This window comes from Trichosurus vulpecula, chromosome 1 (genome assembly GCF_011100635.1).
Source record: "Trichosurus vulpecula isolate mTriVul1 chromosome 1, mTriVul1.pri, whole genome shotgun sequence".
Lineage (NCBI taxonomy): Eukaryota > Metazoa > Chordata > Mammalia > Diprotodontia > Phalangeridae > Trichosurus > Trichosurus vulpecula.
This window is the reverse complement of record NC_050573.1, coordinates 93,887,771-93,909,787: the sequence shown is the minus strand read 5'-3', so window position 1 is coordinate 93,909,787 and position 22,017 is coordinate 93,887,771. Positions and strand designations below refer to the sequence as shown.

The 22,017-nt window shown below is 39.1% G+C and overlaps 1 protein-coding gene across 1 annotated transcript in view; it reads right to left on the bottom strand.

Annotated features, from left to right (window-relative positions):
- Positions 1-22,017, bottom strand: part of COL22A1 (collagen type XXII alpha 1 chain) — a 570,107-nt gene that overhangs the window by 486,569 nt on the left and 61,521 nt on the right. The window contains exon 3 of the mRNA XM_036741444.1: positions 13,441-13,515. Coding sequence (XP_036597339.1) covers positions 13,441-13,515 — 75 coding nt within the window. The remainder of the gene's footprint in view (positions 1-13,440; positions 13,516-22,017) is intronic.

The following is a 22,017-nucleotide window of genomic DNA, read 5'->3' as shown; positions in this document are numbered from 1 at the left end:
ATTTTATAGAGGGAAAATGATTTGCCCAAGGTCACACGAGTAGTAAATGACAGATGTGGGATTCACACTCTATCCTCTGACTCCAGATAGAGTCGTCTTTCCCCTGCCACACACTAGGGAGGTTTGATTACAGGTCTTACCACTTAATAGTCTGCATGGGCACTTCCCCTGTGTGAGTCTTAGTATCTTCATCTTCCAAGAACAGAATAAAATGATTGCTCAGTCTATGTTCATGAAAGAAACCAAAAGAAATTTGATCTGAATTTGGCGGGGGAGGGGTGGCGGAGAAGGAAGAAAACAGAATAGAAAAACTATTAGCCAGTGAGCTTGACTTAAAATCCTAGACAAAAGTCTAGACTGAATTGCCAAAAAAAAAAGGCTGAACATCTAGAAAAAGAAGCAATGGTCAATAAGAACCAGGATGGCGTCACCATAGGCAGGTCAAGTCAGGTTAACTCCATTCCCTTTTATGACAGCATTACTAAACCGATAGATTTAGCTGGTAGATTCTCTACCTCTAAAAGTTATCAGTGATGTCAGCAAACAGAGCTGCCTGCCCTGCAGTCTATTTGTGTTTATGTGCTAAAAATAGTTGTCAGGCTATTTTCCTTGAGTGTTTTTGTGACAGTATCAATAGAGGTCAAAACTAAAAACTCAAGCCTGAAGTGAGAGAAGATATATAGGCTGTTGTGATAGACAGAACTCTCAAATGCTCAAATGTATTTATGATCTTATGGATTTAGAAGTTCCTTCTAAGTATACAGATCAAAACCCAGGCATGCCTGCTCATCCTGGCTATTCTTGCCCATGTATTCCCGTTAATTTTTCACAGAGGGTCCATCAATTGAGAGGGCTCCAATGGAACAATCTGCCTGTCAACCTTCACCCTACATCTAGCACCAGCTCATTTTTGCTTTCTATCACAAAACTCCTTCATGGCATTGTTCATTCTTATCCTTCAAATATCCATACTGGGTATGTTTCATCTTGCTCACATCCACTATGTATCTTTCCATTGTCTTCAGTGTCATAATCATTTTTAATGCTTCACAGATTATTATATCCTGTGGTAGAAAAAAAAAAAAAACTCTGAACAAAGATCCAAGAAACTCCTGGGCCTGGCTTTGCCCCTTACCCAACTGTGCTTCCGACAATCCAGACTTTACCATCATGACTCAACTTCTCACCCTGTAATATTCCACCACCACATTGGGCCTCCTTTCTTTGGTGAGTTCCATTTTGGGGATAGATGAGGCTGATCAATTTTATTTGCCTCTCAGTTTTACTTCTTACTCTACCACAAAGCCCAGTGTTAGGGTACCTTCCCTTCAACTCCTTTCAGCTCCCTTTTAGGTGTATCCTTCACCCATTTGAATTTAAGTTCCTTGAGAGCAGGTGTTGTCCGTGTTTTTTGCTTAGATTTATACCCCTAGAACTTAAGAAGGGCTCTGGCAAATAGTGAACACTTAACAAATGCCTGTGGCTTTCCTGCCTCAAATCTTCTTGACTCCAAATCCAGTGCTCTGTTCACTGCATCATGTAGCTGTCCCATAAGGAAAAGATAGAAAGACAAACAGACCATTCATTAAGGACAAAGTACTAGGTATCAGACCCTGTGCTAAATCCTGACGATAGAAAAAAAAAAAAAAACAAGAAAATGAGACCATCCAAAGAACTTAAAGTCTAAAACAATAGCCGTGTAAAAACAATCTAAAACGCCAGACATAGTAGGGGGGCAGGCTACAAAATAGGTTGGGGGGATGACCCAAAATGTGTATGTCAAGCCAGAATTTGTCATCATGGCTGGGACATAATATGAAGGCTGGGGTGAGGACTCATCAATTTGCTAGTTGACCTCAATATAGAGTCATTCTCAGGAGGCAAGATAACCATGCAGGTGGAGAGAGCCAGGTAAAGAGCAAAACAAAGGTTTAACAAAAAGCCACACTCTTGGGATATAAGGGCCTTTAACAAAATCAGGATCATAACATCCTAAAATGGAACCTAAATCAGGATCATAGGACTGAATTTGGAAGGAACCTGAGAAGCCAGGTAGTACAACCCTCTCGTTTACAGATAGGAAAACTGAGGTCCATGATGGTTATGTGACTTACCACAGATGGCTCAGGAAAGAATCTCAGGTCACTTAGGTCAACCTGGAACTACTAAACTAATGAAAGAATCCCCTTCCAGACAGACTGTCTAGTGGACTCCTTGTCTCTGCTTGAGGATTTTTCAGTGACAGAGACTTCCTCCTCCAGAGACAGACCTTTCTGTTCTTATATAAATTAGATTATTAAGGTAGATTGTCTGCAAATCCAGTTGCAATCAGCTCCCAGTAACTCCCAGTAGGGAGTGTAGGGTTTTATAATTGTCTAGCCCACCTTCCAGAGTGGTAGAGAGGATTAAATGAGATAATGGATGTAAAATCAGCTTTGAAAGAAAAAATAATGGCACAGAAACTTTAGGAGGAGGCTGTTTTGTTATGATTCTAGGTACAGGCTTTGCCTCAGGACTAGCCTGAGGCAGAAAGAGAGACCTAACAAAATTTGTTTTTGAAAATCCTAAATCCTCCTCCTGAGGTCTGTTTTCCCTGGCATAGATCAAGGAGCACAGGCACATATGTGCCTGGCCTTGGGCTTTGTTCTAGGGACACAAAGACAAAACCAAACAGTCCCTGTCCTCAGGGAACTTCAATTCTAGATAAGATGCTATAATAATAACAAAAACAAGAATAGAAATAATAGATACTATTTATAGCACTTTAGGATTTGAGTGAATATGTGCATGAAAGCACGTATGTACATATACACACATACACACATACATATATGTAAAATCTTATTTGAGGCTCACAATGACCCTGTAAGGTAGGTGTTGCTAATACCCTCATTTAATAATAAGCAGTCTCTAGAGGGGAGGTTGCTTACCAGGCCACAAAACCAATAAATACCTAGGGCAGAATGAGAACTCTGGACTTCTTGATTCGAAGTCCAGCCTTCTCCACTATGCCACCAACAGCCCAAATATATTTGCTATGGGGGTCTGGCATATGTGCCAGTTTGGTAAGATGCTGTCATCCTAAGGAGCTACTTCTGGGAGAACCATGAGGACTAGAACAAAAGGGAGCCTTCTTCACTGGCCCATCCTGTAGTTGGAGGGGCCAATTTTACCCCCGAGGATTTGTAGACCATGGCTCTGCTTTGTTCTTGCTATATATGTGAAGTAAATATTCTCTTAAAAACTATCAAATGTAACTGGGGTGTTAGTCACTGAACCCTTAAAAATGGTGGGGAGCATAGCCCATAGAGGCTCAAGTCAATGACAGAGAAAAGAAAGTCCTAAGAGTAAGTGGTGGGCCTGGTTCTGAGAGAGTGGAGCCAAAAGCAATCACGTTAATATGAATATATGCAAAGTAATAATAAGATGGGAGCTAGGTGTTACAGTGGACAGAGCCAAGTGGATAGAGTCAGGAAGAGTTGAGTTCACATCTGACCTTTAGATACTTACTAGCTGTGCGACACTGGGCAACTCACTTAGCCCTGTTAACCTCAGTTTCCTCATCTGTAAAATGGGCTGGAGAGGAAATGGCAGATCACCCCAGAATCTTTGCCAAGAAAACCCCGAATGAGGTCAGGAAGAGTCTCAAAACCAACAACAAAATAAAATAATAATAATAATAATAATAATACCAATAATGTGGTGCTTTTAGGTTTGCAAAGTCCTCTATATATGCTATCTCACTTGATCCTCCCCACATTTCCGTGAGGTCAATGCTGTTCTTATCTCCATTTTATAGGTGGGAAAACTGAGAAAGTTTTAACTTAAGTAACTCATCCAGGATCACATAGCTAAGTCAGGATCTGAGGCAGGATTTGAACTCAGGTTTTCTTGACTCCACGTCCAGTGCTCTTACCCACTATGACACCTGGCTGCCGTACAATGAAACAGTTATTAATTATTTGCTATGTGCCATGCACTTTGCTAGGAACTTGAAATACAAAGTAAGGTTAAAAAAAAAAGGTCTCAACTCTCAAGGAGCTCAGATTCTAATAGGAAAAACAGTATGTACATAAGTATATAGAAGGTAGGTACACATACATACACACACACACACACACACACACACACAGAGGTTATTGAAGATAATCTCTGAGGAAAGGCAAACTAAGAATCATTTGAACCAGAGAATATTAGACTGGAAAAATTCAATTAAATTTGACTTGCATTTATTAAATCCAAAGCATAGGCAAAGTACGGAGACACAAAGATAAAAAAAAAATAAAAACAACAAACCTTGAAACTGACCCTGGCTTCTTTGGTGAACTTACTTTCCAAAGACTGCAGTGGTTGGAAAGAGATCACATAATCCAGTATCTCCCTCCCCATTTTAGATATAGAAATCTGATGTTCAGAAAGGTAGGGTCACAGAACTATCTAGTAAAAGAATCTGGACCATGACCCAGAGCATTCAATCAAACAACAAACATTTAATAAGCATTTGCTACATGCCAGGCATTGTGCTGAACATTGAGCATACAAATAAAGATGAAAATGTACAAATAGCACCTGATCTCAAGGAGCCTATATGGTAATGGGGAGAGAACATGTGAATAAGTAGGTCCATACAGGGTGCATTAGAAGGAAAGTCATGTTGACAGGAAAGCTCGGATGGCTTGGAGTACTGAGAAGGCAGCCTTTGAGCAAGTCTAGAAATAAAACAATGATGTCAAGAGATAAAAATGAGGAGGGAGAACATTCCAGAAATGGAAAGAATACAAACAATACAAAGCCAGGAAATGGAAGATAGAGTGTCATGTGTGGGAAATAGTTTTTAAAGAGACCTGAATACCAAAGGACTATATATTTAATCCTGGAGGTAAAAAGAAGCCACTGGAAGTTACTGGTTTGGGGATGACACAGTCACAACTACATTTTAGGAAAATCACTTTGGCAGCTGGGTAACGAACAGATTGGAATGAAGAGAGACAGAAGGCAGAGAAAATTAGTCTATTACCATAGTCTAGGCCAGAGGTGATAAGGACTGGATTAGGTTGGTGTCTGTCTGAATAGAAAAAAGCCAATAAATGTGAATGGTGGTGTGCAAATAATGAGATATGGGAACAGACCGCATATATGGGGTGAAAAATAGTGAGGAACCAAGGAAGACACTGAGGTTATGAAGCTGAGGGGATGAGAAGATAGTGATACCTTCAACAGTAATGAGGAAAAGGGTAAGGCGGTGGTGGTGGGGAGGGATAATGAGATTGGTTTGAGATATGTTAAGGCTGAGCTGCTTATGGAAGGGACATCCAGTTCCAAATCACTCCATTTTCCCCTCTCACCAAAAAGCTTGCCTACATAAGAATCATTCCCCTGAAGAGTGAATTATAGGTGAGAATGTGACATTCAGAAAAGTTAGTCTCTACTAATGAGTTAATTCCTGGAAGCCCTTAACAAAATCAGATAGAATCATAGATTTAGAACTAGAAGGCACCTTAGAAAGATCACAGAGGTGAAGCCCCTCATTTTACAGATGGAGAAATTGAGGTCTATAAGGGCGAAGTAACTTGCTCACGTTCATACAGGTAGTAAATGTCTGAGGTAGGATTTCAACCCAGGCCTTGTTGACTCCATACCTAGATCTATACCTATTGCACATGCTCTCTCTCTCTTCAAAATGTCTGAGCCTAATTAAAATCAATCAACAGACATTTACTAACCCCCTCAGGACAGTGGAGGATAGAAGGGACTGGTATGCTATGGGGTCCATGGGGACACAAAGTGTTGAACATGACTGAACGTCTGCATGACAACATACTAAGTAGGTAGTCCAGGCATGGAAACTAAGGAGCATACCAATATCATGGAATTATACATTCAGAGTTGAAAGTTAGTTGACTCCTCCTCATTTTACAGGTAAGGAAAGTTAGTCTCGGAAAAGTTAAGTGACTTGTCTAAAATCACTCAACTAATACATGTCATAGTTGGGGTTTGAATTTACGACCTCTGACTGCAAGCCCCAAGTAGGCAAAGTCCTCAGTAGGTAAAGACTGGAACACAAATAAGTATTACATCATGGGAACTGTCACAAGTACAGATGATAAATGCAAACTGCCATGGGAGCTCAGAGGAAATAACTCTTGACTGAGGGACCTACAGGAAGTAACATATATACTGAATATTGAAGGACTGTCAGCGTTTTGACAAGCAATGACTGAGCTGGGAAGAATATTAGGGGGCCAAGTGGTCAAAATTAAAACAAGCAAACAAAAAAAAACAACAAATGTGGGATGTATAGAGGGTAGGATGAGTACTCCAATGTGGCTGAAGCATGGGGAGAGCTGCAAAATAAATTTGGAAAGACAGAATGCTAATCAAATTACCAAAGGATTATTTAATAGAACTAGAAAAAATAATCATGACCATCTAGAGGGACAGAAAGTCAACTATATTAAGGGGGAAAGCAGAAAAATTGGGTACCTAGCAGAAACAGAATTCAAACAATGATTCAAAGTAGTAATCATTAAAACTATTTGATACTGGCTAAAAAACAGAGAGCTCTATCAGTGGAAAAGATTCAGTACACAACAAAGCGAAGTAAACAGTAAATGTGTGTTGGTTATATCTCCAAGACTCCAGCTCTAAGGACTCACTGTTCAAGAAAACTTGAACACAATCTGGCAGAAATGAAGTGCAGACCAACATCTCCCACCATATACAAAGATAAGCTCCAAAAGTAATAATTTAAATATGAGGTGACATTATAAGCAAATTAGAGGAACAAAGAAGAAATTAGCTTTCAAACATAAGGATAGCGGGAAAGTTGATAACCAAAGGAGAGAGAGGACAATTAATGACAAAACAGACACTTTTGATTACCTAAATTGTTTTTAAAGCTTTTGCATAAACACAACCAAGTTCTGCCAAAATTTGGATGGAAACGGGTAATTAGGGAAAATATTTGCAGAAAATTTCTCTGATAAAAGTCCCCTATCCAAAAATACTTAAGGAACTGATTTATAAGAATAACATTAATTCCCCAGTAAATGAATAATCAAAAGAAATCATCAAGGCCAGTTTCAAAAGGAAGAAACCCAAGCTAACAATAACCATATTTTAAAAAAAAATGCTCCAAATCAATAGTAGAGAGAGAGCTTAGTAGATATAGTTTTAAATTTGGAGTCAGAAAGAACTTAGTTCAAATCTCTCCCTCTGGCTGAAGAGGGTGGAAAGTGGATTATAGAGAGCTCCTCCCGGATCCTCCATTTGAGGAGGGGGCCTAGGACAGCCATCTCACAATTTTCCTACCAGCTACCCTCCTGGACTCCATCATCCTTCTTTCCAGAATCTCACAATCCAATAAGATCTCACCAATCCTGATTTTTATACCACCTCAGCTCCCCTTGTTCCTTCTCCCCCTCCCTCCCTCCCTCTGGTTAGAGAGGGTGGAAGGTGGACAGTAGACAGTTCCAGATCCCCCACTTAAAGGAAGGAGCCTAGAGCAATCAACTCATAATTTCCTACTAGCTGCAAAAAAGATAAAAGATATTAATCCCATTTTGCATATGAAGAAACTGAGGCCCCCAAAGATAAAATCACTTACCCAAGGTAACACAGTCCTGAGATTCAAACCCAGGTCTTAACTTCAAAAATGTTCTCTGTACTCTACCACACTGGGGCCTCACAAGCTAGCTAGGTTCAAACCTTACTAAACTCACCAATCACCAAGCTCTTGTCTCTCATCAGTTGTCACTGTCTCAGTGCTTTAGTGTAGCATATAAATAATTTGCAAAATAGCATAATTAGTTAGTGAGTCTCAGGGAGCTAGCTCCATGCCAGAGACTCCACTCAGCTAAGCACAGGATGACAGAGGTCCTTGCTAAACAGAGAGCCTGGGGACTGTCATTATGAGTCTCTGGGTTTTCTGGTAAGACAGAATATCTGTGCTTCAAGGCACGCATATCCTTGCCCAGGCTATAAATAGCGAATGATTCCTATCTCCAAGTCCGTTGTTCTGTTATTTTGACATATTTGTGCACTTCTATCAAACTGCTGCTTGATAGTGCTCTGGGAAGACAACAACCTGTACAGTAACTGCCTGGGCCACCAAGCCACACTATCCCTGGAGCTAGAGATGCTGGGCTCAGGGGCAGAGTCAAAACCAAGCCATTCCTGGCACAGAAGCTTTAGCTCATAGCTAACTGGAAGAAATCTTAGTTCATGAAACATCATAACACAAAATGTTTAAATTTAGGACATAAAATGTTAGCACATAGGATATTAGAGCTAGCAGAGTTCTTAGCACATAAGATGTTAGAACATGGACTCTTTCAACTTAGGATATAAAACATTAGAATATATAATCATTAGAGTTGGAAGGGAACTTAGAACACAAGAGACCCAGAAGAAATCTCTGAAGTTCGTGTTAGGATATTGAATGTTAGAGTTGGAAGGGACCTCAGAACACACAACATCTAAGCAATGATTATGTGATGTTCTAAATTTTTCATTTTATAGACCAAGACCCACAGAGAGGAAGTGATTTGCTTAAGGACACAGAGATGACACACAGTGACAGAGTAAAGATGGAAACTGAGGCCTCCTAAATCCTAGTCCACTATATTTTCCTAGTGACATTTCTATTCTCCCTCCAAGCAGGGCTAGTCCTTGGCAAAACACTCCTCTCACTCCCCCATGCCTCATTTATGCAGGCCGGTCTTCTTTCTTCACATGGAAAGTCCTACCTCTGCAGCAGGGATGTACAGGAACCTGCCTGCTCATACTAGCTCTGAAGAGCCAATTATTATATTCTCAGGGTGAATATTTACACCTTGGAAATCAGCAAACTAGAAAACAGAGCCTAAATTATTTCTTGTTGTTATTGATTGTCCCGACAAGAAAGTGACATAGAATATGTTAACATCCAGATTAAACTTAAAAGTTTGCCCTCCATATTTTTTCAGAGAGCCGGTTGTTAAACATTTACCAGCATACCCTTAACTCTGCCCCTACTGAAATGCTACCTATCTTTCAAGGCCTAATTCAAATAGCTCCTTTCTATTCCCAGAGGGTAAATTCTACATCATTTCCATGTCATGAAAAGATTCCTGGGGAGGATGCTTTTGGAGGAGCTGTAATCTGCATCTGGGAAGTTCATCTCACCGAGGACTCAGTAATTCCTAAAGACATTATGTTATAAGTTATGTGTGGGGTGAGAAGTTGGGGGTGGAGGGAGGTGAGAAGTGGGAATGGGAGACCAGGGACTAGAAGTAGTCATCTGTAAGGGCAAGCAAAGTGGAATTTTTTACTGTTTTTTTTTTTCTCTTGGAGTGCTTCTCAGCACTAAGGCAATCCAGTACCTTTGAATGAGTCCTGCCTTTATTTGTAAGAAGGCCCACACCCTTTTGCTAGTTAGGTCACAAGAGGTGTGAAGCCTTCCAGAAGTGTGAAGCTCTCTGACCCTGAAGAAGGGTATACATACTCTGAGGATAGTGGTTAAGCTAGAACTCTCAGAACTGTGGGAGGAGAGGTTTTGCTCTGGGGGTTCATTCATTGGAACAGTGTTGGTGTGGAGACTCTGAATAGTCATTAAGGAGCCCCTCAGTTTTGAAATACCCAGATGTTGGTGATTTTCTCTCTGGTATCTATGTATGTAATGTCTTAGACAGCTAGAAGCCTGTCTGTTGATGTGTGTTGTTTTGCTCTGTTTATATAGTTTCTGCTGGTAATTTCTCTTTGTGTTTTCTCTGAAGTTCAGGGTGCTGACTTTTTCCCCTGAACTAAGTGAATGATATATGCATGTTTAATTAAAGTGACATTGGAAACCCCTTAAAGTTGCTTTCCTTAAAAAAAGCAGATGAAAGAATCTATGTTAGCAGCCCTCCTGTGTGCTGGTGCTGTTGGCCTTACACAGCCACAGTAGCTGCAAGTAACATTGCTGTTGCATCATCACATAAAGGTAGCATAGTTTGCTCAAGAACAGATCATGAAACAATACTAGACTATTCTTCTTCTTTTTATTTTCTTTTTTTTTGGACAGGGTTACTATACAAATAAATCAAGGGAACACTGTAGGTTAAATTTTAGATTTTAGAAATGTATTTAACAAGATTTCTCATGGTATTCCTATGACAAAAGATGTGCGCTAAATGCTAGCATAATTAAGGGAATTTTGTACTATTTGAATGACTAGACCCAAAAAATAAACCATTAATGGTACAATGCGAAACTGAAAAGAGCCCTCTAGCCAAAGGTAACAAAGATAGATCCTTGATTCTATGCTATTTTAAACTTTTTTAAATCAGTAATTTGCATAAAACCATAGATGTTAAACAGTTTGCAGATAACACAAAACCAGGGAAAGATAGCTAATATTTTGAACAATAGACTCTAGAACTAAAAGGATCTCAACAAATAAAAACATTAACCTCAAATCAAGAAGATGAAATTTAATGGGGATTAAATGTAAAACCTTATATTTGGGTTCAAAAAATCAATTTCACAAAGAGAAGACATGAATAGACAGCAGGTTCTCAGAAATGATAGATAGTGTTTCAAAAGTGTAATGATGGCTTAAATGCCTGGATAAATTAGGTTGCTTTGAGAGGGGTAGAATGTCTAGAATGAGGGATGCCATTAATGCCATTCACATCTAGCCTCATTGAATGGCAGGTCCTATTCATGGCATGAGTTGTTTGATGTTTATTTGTATTTGTGCTTAGTTTTAAGCAGTCTATTTTTAGAAGGACATTGATAAGTGGGAGCTTACCTGGAGGATGGCAGGGTGGTAGAGGACCTTGAAGAAGGTACTGGGCATCTTAAACAGAAAGACGGCATAAGGGTCTAGACCTGTGAATTTGCTGATACAGAGACCTACCAATGGGGAAATTCTCTCTACCAGTGCAGGTAAGCACCTTCTCTGTACCATAATGTCTTAAAGGGTTACCAAGAGTACTGAGAGGCTATGTAAATTTCTCAAGGTAATACAGCCAGTATGTATCAAAAGTCAGAGATAAACCCAAATCTCCCTGGTATTGAGTCTGGCTCTTTATCACTATGCATGCTACCTTTCTTCCTTTATAGATTCTAAAAATTTCATTACATCACTATAACTATGATCTCCTCCTTGTTGAGTGTTCCCTCCAACAGTACATTCTGCAATACATTGACTCCCTTCTAATCCTGTGTAACTCAGATTCTAATTTTGTGTAACTCTCTTCCTTAACTCTGTGTGTTATTTTCTAGTTCCTATCATACCTTTAATCTTCCACCAAGGCTCTTACAGAGGTGCTGATTTAGGTTTGATGGAAGGAATGGCTTCCTAATGATCAGAGCTATCCAAGAGTGAAATTATCAAGCATGAGAGATCATGGAAGCCTTCAGGTAGATGTGGGGGAACCACTTGTTGGGGTTGTTGTAGAGTAGATTGTTAGCCAGGCTCAGGTTGGATTAGATGACCTCTGAGGTCCCCCCTCCTCCACCTTCTCTCACATTCTATGATTGTGTGAAAAAACAGAGGAAAGCAAATGTCTAGACTCTCCTTTTGTTTTCAGGTGTGATTAAACTTTAGATCTGAAGGAAGCAGATATCTCCTTAAAAAAGACTCTTCTCTTTTATTCTCTATAATGAAATAAACCAGCGAAATAACTTAATCCCTGCATAGTTTAAAATATTGTAAAAATATACCCTATATATGTACAACTTTAAGTTAAATAATATATGATTATATATTTGTGTGTATAATACATACATACACACATAAAGTTTATAATTTTCCCTTTCTTTTTCTCCTCTATAATTTTGTTCCTAGCAAAATCTCCTGATTAGCTTCCAGGGAGAGGTGACCCAGTCCTATTGATTTACTTGATGTGTTTTATCTAAGGAATAACCTAGTTAAATGGAGACAAGGTTATCCTCAGATGTTCGGCCACCAGGAGATGAATTTTGCAGGCATAGCAACTTAGGCAATCCATCTCCTCAGATGTGTCGGGGTGAGGGATGGGAGTGTTAGGATCTGTGAGGACTGAGAGCAAATTCAAACTGACAAAACTATGAATTCTTAAAATTTTGAAGTCATGATACCTTGCATCACTTAGAAGTAACTATAAAACATTCATGAGGTACTGTAATGAGTAATTATACCCTAACATCGATTTACGAATATATAAATATATATATATATATATATATAAATATATATATATATATATATTCCTATAAATAACAGCTCTTTGGTAAAAGCAAATATTTCTTTACAGTGATTATCTGCTGAACTAGGAGCCTAAAGAATAGAGACACTTAAATGTAAAGTATTAGGAATTTCTGCTCATCGAGGATCAATTAGAAATGAAGATTCAGCACCTTTCGAATTAAGATACAAGTTACTGGGGGGGAAAGGATTTCTATCAGAAAAGAAGAAAAAAATCTATTTGCAGACCTATCTTATGGGAATCCCAGTGATACCTTTCATCTAATTACAACATCATATAATGCAAAACTCCGACCCTCATAGTTTAGAGAGTCTGTAACAACAATGTTGCTTGCAGCTGTTGTGGAAGTATAAGGCCAATAACACCAGTGCACAGGAGGGTTGCTACCACAGGTTCTTTGATCTGCTTTTCTAAGGAAAGCAACTTTAAGGTGCTAACAATCTTACTTTAATTAAACATACATATGTCATTCACTTAGTTCAGGGGAAAAAGTCAGCACCATGAACTTCAGAGAAAATACAAACAGGAATTACAAGCAGAGAAAATGTAAATCAACAGACAGGCTTCTAGCTGTCTGACAAAAGGTATATACATATACATATACATATACATATACATATACATATACATATACATAGACATATACATAGACATAGACATATACATATACATATACATATACATATATATACATATACATATATACATATATATACATATATATATACATATACACACACACACACACACACATACACATATATATATATATATACATATACATATACATATACATACATACATACATATATATATATGTATATAGTTACCAGAGAGAGAGAAGCACCAACATCTGGGTTTTCAAGGGCAGGGGGCTCCTTACTGGCTACCCAGCATCTCCACACCCACACTCTTCCAATGAGTGAGCCCCAAACAAAATGCTGATCTCAGAGTATATATACCTTTCTTCAGGGTCAGAAAGCCACACGCCTCTCCAGGGCTTCACACCGCTTGGGACCCAATTAGGAGTTCTTTGAAAGGCAAATGTTTGAGGTGTGTGAAGAGAAAAGAAGGACTCACACAGAACTCCAAGAAAAGGAACAAAAACTCCCTGCTGGCTTTGGGAGAGGCAGACTGCAAAACGGGAGAGCTTCCCAGAGCAGAGTAGTTGACAGTAGGTTACCTTTTCCAAGATCAGATGTAAATTACCATACAATTTCTCCCATACCTGTAATTTCATTGGTTCCTCCATTGGTGTGTTTAAAGCGATCACCTTCCACACGAACACTGGGGCACAGCACATCTGAAGAAGAACAGAAGCAAAAGGCAGAATTACTAACCCAAAGGGCACATGGTCAACCAAGCTGGTGATAGTAGTTCTTCTAAATCCATGGCAATGTCTGTCCACAAAACACTTTGGTTGCATCTCTCATGATGCAGTAGAGGAAGCACTGGGTTTGGAAAAAGGAAGACATAGGTTTGTATCCTATCTAAGACACTGACTTTAATAGTGATCTAAAATAGGTCACTTGTCCTTTTTCATGCTCAATTTTCTCATTTGAAAAGTAGGGTAATTATAGTGCCTATCTCACTGTATTATTGTAAGGGTTAAATAAAATGGAGCATATTGACATGTCAGTTGTCATAATTTAACTTATATCATATTGTATATCACAATTATGTGTCTCTACTAAAAATCAATATTGCATAGTTAAAAGAGAACTAGATTTGGAATCAGAGAATCTTGGTTCAAATCCTATCTCTGCTCCTTACTATCCATTTAATCATGGGCAATTAAATCACTTAATCACTTTACACCTCAGTTTATTCATCTGAAAAAGGAAGGTGTCAGACTAGATAATGATAATACTAATAATAGCTCATAGTTACACAGCGCCTACTGTGTGCCAGGCACTGTGCTAAGCACTTTATAATTATTCCCATTTCTTCTCTTTCATCATCATCATCATCATCATCACCACAACTAGTATTTATATTAATTAATTGCATCACCAGCACTTAGCTACAGTGTTTGTCGCATAGTAGGAACTTAATAAATGTTTACTGGATCAGATCGGGTTGATATAGGGCTTTAAGGTTTGAAAAGTGCTTCACAAATATTATCTTATTTGATCCTCACAACAACTCTGGAAGGTATGTACCATTATTACTCCCACTTTACAGATATGGAAACTGAGACAAACAGAGGTTAAATGGCTTGGTCTGGGTCACACAACTACTTAGTGCCTGAGGTGAGATCTCAGCTCAGGTCCTCTGAACTTCATGTCCATCGTTCTATCCATTGTGCCACCTAGCTGCCTCTAAAGTTACTTTCTATTCTAATTCCACAATTTGTAGTCCCTAATAGACTCAAAGCTCTATGAGTGTAAGAATTATGATTTCTATGAACCGTATCCTAGGACATACAGTTTTCCTGATTCTATTTATTTTACCCTAGACCATTTTATACAAGTCTTCCCATATTTCTCTAAATTCTTCTCATTTATCATTTCTTTCTCTATCATAATACTACAGTAGGTGGCAGGTAACCAGAAGGTCAATCTACTACCACTATCTGGTCCACCACTTCTCCTCACATCCCAGAAGAGATACCCTAGGGACTCTGAGCTCCAAAGGCCTACAAAATATAATATGTTCCAACCTAACAGTCCTACTTCCAACCCAGAACCTGTAGCCAACATCCAGGGGAGCAACTCCTGTGGAGGAGTATCCTATCCCTACCATGACCATCGCCAAACCACTTACCAACTGAATGCAGATAAGTGGGGCAATGTAACAGCAACAGGGGAAGTTTCTATAGCTTACCCTAGTCCTCATTTTGCTAGTACACTAAATAGGAATTGGTGTGCTTCACGCATACACAATACACACTGTCACACACAACTCACATACCCAACATGTACAACATACTCGCATACACATATACACACACAACACATACATACAGAATGTACACACCCTATGCCTACTACACATGTACACACAAAAGACATAAAACATACATACACGTTAGGCCTAGATTTGTGATTTTATTAGCATAAGGAATTCCTAGTGTGGTACCTCTTGCCATTGATCTAAATAAAGGATAATTAAATTCTTAGAGAACTGCCTAGGGCACTGAGATGTTAAATGATTTGCCCATGACCACAGCAACATGACTAGTTTTTATCTGAAGTTGGACAGAAATCCACGTCTTACTGACCCCAACGTTAGTTCTCTAATAACAACACCATATAAAATAATCACAAAAGGCCTTATATATGATCTAGTACTTGCAGCCTGGCTAAGTACTGAGAAAAAATCTTTAGGGGATATTTAAAAATAATGATTGTAAATAACAAACAAATAAATGAATGAATGAATGAATAATAAATAGATAACATTTATATAGCACTTACAATCATTACATTATTTGATAAATAATCTAAAAGTAATCATAATACAATAGTAAAAGCCCTAAAATGGGCATTAGTAAAAATTCCTCAGGGGCAGCTAAGTGGCACAGTGGATAGAGCACGGGGCCTGGAATCAGGCAGACTCAACTTCCTAAATTCAAATCTGGCCTCAGACACTTACCAGCTGTGTGACCCTGGGCAAGTCACTTAACCCTGTTTGCCTCAGTTTCCTCATCTATAAAATAAGCTGGAGAAGGAAATGGCAAACCACTCCAGTATCTTTGTCAAGAAAACCCCAGCTGAGGTCATGAAGAGTTAGAAATGAGTGAAACAAGTGAACAACAACCAAACTTTCCTTAGCATTGGCTCTACCTCTAACTGGAGTCAAAGGATCATAGAACCCACACTGGAAGGGACCTCAGAGGACATCAAATCCATTCCTCTCATTTTACAGTTGAAGTAACTAAGCCCCAAGGGAAATTAAGTGACTTGCCCAAGTCTCAAAACTTGCCTCAGATACTAGCTGTGTGACCCAGGCAAGTCATTTAACCTTTGCCTCAGTTTCTTCATCTAAAAAGTGGGGATAATAATGACAGGCACAAACTTTTCAGGGTTGTTATGAGGATCAAAGATTACATAGGAATTAATTACCAGAAGTAGAATTTGAAACCAGGTCCTCAGACTCCAAAACCAGTGGGCATCCCACTCTAGCATGCTATCCCACTAAAAGACATTCTTATGTGATTTTGAATGTCAATTTATTTAATAAAATAAAAATAATGTCTAAATTATGTTTAAGGTTTCAACTTTATTAAAATTTTAAAATGAGTTAGGTGAAATTTATAGTGTCAATAAAAAGTATTTTCATGAACTTTTCTTTATACATATTTTATAAACAAATAACTGTCCTCAGAAGCTTAAGTAATTATATAGTCAGAAGCATGGGGAAGGGAGGAGGGACATCTTCTTGAGTATCACTACACATTTCTATGCCTTGTGTGACTTCTAAGACCAATACTTTCACTCAGTCTGTCTATAGTCTCCTACCTGAAGAACTGGGTATACAAAAAGAAGCAAAAGATAGTCCCTGTCCTCAAGGGGCTTACAATCTAATGGGCATGACAACATGCAAACAAATATATACAAAGCTATATACAGGATAAATCGGAAATAATGAACAGAGGGAAGGCACTGGAATTAAGAGGGGCTAGGGAAGGCTTCCCACAGTAGTTGTGATTTCAGATGGGGAGGTCAGTGGTCAGAGCAGTGTAGGGAGATCATTCCAGGTATGGGAGATAGCCAGAGAGAATACCAGGAGTCAAGAGATGGGGTGTCTTGTTTGTGGAATGCCCAGGTGGCCAGCATCACTGAATCAAAGAGTACGTGTCAGGGAGTAAAGTGTAAGAAGACTAGAAAGGGTAGGTAAGACTTTGAATACAAAAACAAAATATTTTATATTCAGTCCCAAAGGTGATAGAAAGCCGCTGGAGTTTATTGAGTAGGGGGAGGTGGCACGATCAGACCAGCATTTTACGAAAATCAATTTATTGGCTGAATAGAAGATGGTCTGGAGTGGAAGAGACTTGGGGTGGGCAAACCCATCAGAAATAGACCAGGAAGAAGGTAATGAAGGCCTGTACTAGAGTGATGGCAGTGTCAGAGCAGAGATGTGGGTGTATACAAGAAATGTTGCAAAGGTGAAATCAGCAGGCCTTGGCCACACCTTGGATTTGGGTGGGGGGTGGTGAGAGTTAGTGAGGAATCCAGAATGACCCCTAGATTACAAACCCGAGGGCCTGGGAAGATGGTGTTGTCTCTGACGGTAATAGGCAAAGTAGGAGGGGAAGAGGGTTTATGGGGAAAGATAATAATTTCTGTTTTGAACATATTAAGTGTCTGCTATATGCTAAGTGTTAGGGATTCAGAGATGCAAAAGACAGTCTCTGCCCTTGAGGAGCTCACAGTCTTCATACAAATATTCTGGATGGATATTTATAGAACTGAATCCTTGTAACAGGAAATTATAGAAATACAGAGGAACTAAATTCGTTAAATTCACCATCTATCAGACAACAAAGAACCACATTAAGTTATAATTTATAATACTTTCAATATTGAAGTGTGAATAATGATGATCATAACTGACTCCTGTCTATCACTCTGCAGTTTCAAAACCTTTTACATACATTTATTTCCTTCACATCAAAATAATCCTTGATTTAGGCAGCATGAATTCCCATTCTAAAGATGATGAATATGAGGCTCAGAGGGAGGAAACTGACTTGCATTCTAGGCAAGCTATTTACTGGAGAGATAGGACCAGGCTTCAGGTCTTCTGGTTCCCAAGTCAGTGGCCTTTCCCCTGAACACTATGAGATCATGTTTGTGTAAGTGTGGGTTTTTGTGTGGGTATACACATTAGAGATGGGGTAGGAAAGAGGTTCTAAATGGAAGAAGGCACCAAAGACTTAAGGAAGTGATTTACTTCTCAAAAATGCCAGGTTGAGTGTCACATACTCCAACACCTGCCTAGTTACATTACTGCAGACCATGCTTGAGCATCAATATTGAACCAAGAAAAGAAGGGGCACTTAATGCCTTCTGGATCTTGGGCCAAGACTGGACAATACCTAAACTCCCTCCCAACTCTAATGCCCGCGTATTGTGGTCCCGCTACCTAATATTTTACCTCTGATAGTGGTTCCCATGGACTATGGTAGAGGAAGGTTTGATTTGTCCTTAAAAGGCTATGTCTTCCAAATATAAAAACCTGAATCTTATATTAAAGAAGGGGTAAGAAGGATATTTTGGTGCTGAAAAGTCTTTATGTCTCTGAAAAGCTGGTATATGCAAGAAACAACTGACCTATCCTGCTGGCCCCAAAATGAAGTTCACAAAGTGAAAGAAGTAAAGCTGGAAAGGACATCAGAGGTAATGTAGTTCTGATCCCTCATTTTACCTGTAAGAAAAGTGAGGCCCAAGGAGACTGTGTGACCTGCCCAATTTCACATGGATAGTAGTAAGCAGTAGATCTAGGGTTTGAATATTCGTCCTCTGATTCCAAGTTCAACGCTCTTTCTATGGGGACACCCCAACTCTAAGCAGGGGGGACAAGGTATTGTATAGAATATCTCTTCATCAGTCAATAGTCAATAAGTCAGTCAACAAACAGTTATCAAGCATCCACTAGGTACTAGGCACTATGCTCGTAGAGGGTTAGGCTAGACAGTATCAAAAGTCCCTTCAAATTGTGACATTTTATAATCTTGAATCAGAGGATATTTGGCACTCTCTATTCTATCATCCACAAAAATATACTAGGAAAGGAGTCAAAAATATGTGGAGTCAAAATATCTGGGTTCCAGATATTTTGGCCCCTGCTATTGCCTGTGTGATAATGAGGAAGTCACTTAGCCTCAGTTTTCTCAATTGTAAAATGAGAACCATGTCTGTAACAACTTATAGTGGTATTATGAGGAAAGCACTTTATAAAGCATAAATTGTTCACACAGCTGTGATAATGAGGATGAGGAGGAGAATTAATAGTAGTAAGTAGTATGGAAATTACCTTTGAGGGACTATCTCATTTGTTCTTCTGCTTTGAGGCAGCAACATCACTCATCACCATCATTGTTAACATATTACATTTACAGAGTAGTTAAAATTTTCAAAGTGTTTTCCTTGAAACAACCTTATGAGTTGGAAGGCACAATTACTGTAATTACTTCTAGGTCATCCAAGATAGACTGACTATCTAATCTCTTTCCACGTTTATTCAGACATTACCCTGACCTGGATAGTCTTCCCAAAGTAGAAACAGTGAAAAAAAGCACTGGATTTTGAGTCAGAAGACATGACTTTGGCACTGGGAGATCTTGAGTGAATAAATTACCCTCTTTGGGCCTCAGTTTCCTCATTCATAAAATAATATCCATAAAATTTTGGGGGCCATATGATCTCTAAACTTTCTTTTGACTCTAACATTTTATATTTGAACATTTAATTCAAGAAATATTTATTAGATTCCCATTATGTATAATGCATTGTTGGGCCTTGGAAAAACAAAACAGTTCCTGCCTTCAAGGAATTTACATTCTATTAAGAGGGATATAGTATATACCTAGACAATATGATTTAAGGAAGACTGTGATGGGGCTAGAGAGTAGAGAAGAGATCCAGACTAATTATTCTAAGATGCTTTGAGGAAGGGAAAAATACATTCAATTAGGGAAAATTAGGAAAGACTTCACAAAGCAGGTAGGTCCCTAAGTCTTAAAGAGAATAATTTTAACAGGTATGGATGGGGAGGGGAGGTAGTGTATACCAGGAGAAGAGAATGGAACAGTTCTAATATTCTATGAACCTATGAATGATCATGGCTAAAAATATGTGGGAAATCCAAGCTGACTGAGCTATTTAAATGGATCTATCTAGGGCTCTGGCAGCTGCCATTCTGGCTGTTTAGTGGGCCCATCAATTACTCTAACTTGGGAAATCAGCCACAGATAATGGCTTAGGATCTTGTTTCAGTCCAAATTTGTTTACTCAGAAAGCTTGGTCCTTGATCATTAGCACATCCAAATTGGCACACAACCAAGTGCCTCCGTCGCTGGTGGTGCCACTGAGTCACAGATATACCAAAAGCCTAAAGAGTATAGTTTCTGAGGGTGAGGATGGGGCAAGACTGCAACCGGGGAGTTTGTCTAACAGAACAAAAGAGACAGTCAAGAATAGAACTCCAGCTCAAGCTGGAACTTGACCTAAGGAAAACTTCTGGGCTCCTCACCACCAATACCACTTTTTGAATTAACTTACAAATTGCTTTCTGTAATCATTCCTATGTCCAAAAGCACTGAGTGGCAGAAGGTATAATTTAGAGTTTACTTAGATAAGCCCATACAAATAACTCCTGGAATATAGCCCCTTGCCCAACTTTTAGGGGTATTACCAGGCTTCCTAGAGGGAGATTGTTTGATACCAGTAGTCTGTGACAAGTGGCTCAGACTGAGAAAAGCAGATTGTTAAATTTTCAGTGTGAGCATTTACATGTCAGAAATTGGCAAAAGCTACAAATCAGGCCCTAATTTATTATCTTATTGATTTTCTAGACCTAAGGAAATGATGGAGATGCTAATTATGCAAATTAACCTTAAAAGTATGTCATACCTATATTTTCTCCCTGGAGAGCTGACTTAAATATTTACCAGCACACCCCTGATCGATAACCATAGGTATGACATGGTTTGCTTGTATCCTAAAAGGTAGAACTGGGACAAGTAGGATAAGTATCAGGAACGCAGAGTTCAGCTCAATGGAAGGACAACTATTCAGCATGGACTGGACTACCTTGCCAGGTGCTGAGTTTCCAGTCACTGGAAGACAGGAAGCAAACACTGAATGACCATATGTCTGAGATTCAGCATAGAGGATTCTTGATTCTGAAAGGGGCTGGACTAGGTGAACTCCAGCCATTTTACACAGTTTTGTTTATGTGTACCAGATTTGAGGAAGGACATCGATTAAATGTTCCTTGTCTGAAGAAGAGTGATTAAGATGGTGAGAGGACTAGAGACTATATGTTAAAAGGATCATGTTATAAAAGACCACCTCATAAGGTTGGAGGAATTGGGGATACATTTCCTGAAGGAAGAAAAAGAGAAGCTTTGTTGAGGACATGCTTCTAATCTTCAAGTATTTGAGGGTTGTCATGTGGAAAAGGAGATTAAATCTGTCATCCTTGGACCCAGAGGACAGAACTAAAACCAAGGGATGTTGAGGAGGGGCAGGCTGAGGATGGGATTGCACAGAGGCAGATACTTAATAATGGGCTATCCAAAAGTGACCTGGGCTGCCCTGGGAGGTGGCCAGAACCCTCTCCTTCCAGGAATTCAATTAGAGCTTGGCTGACCTCTAGTCAAGGATATTGTCAAAGAGATTTTCAGTACTTTGAGAATCTAGGTTTCTTTGAAACACAGAACTTGTTGAAATTGAAGACCAAAGTCAGGTATCAAGAGGCCTGACCTGTGGAAAAGAGATAGAGATGGTTTTCTAAAGAGAAGCAATGGAAAAGGCAAAGGCCCCGTAAGCAATCACTTTTTAGTAAATGGGAGGAATCTTACATTCTGTGACTTTTAAATTAGACTACTGGAACTCGGTAAGTCATTTGGGGCTTCAATTATTTAGGGGATTTGGGGGGTATTTTCCTAAAATGACATCTCTCTCTATCTCAAAAGTCTCCCTATGAAAATTCCTAGCAAGGATTACAGTCTGCAACTTTTCCTCTTTGGAAATCAATGTTCTGGGGATAGAAAGTACACTCAATTTGGAGACAGAAGACCTGAGTAAAAGGGCTGACCTTGATTCATATTAGATAAACAATTCTGGGTAAA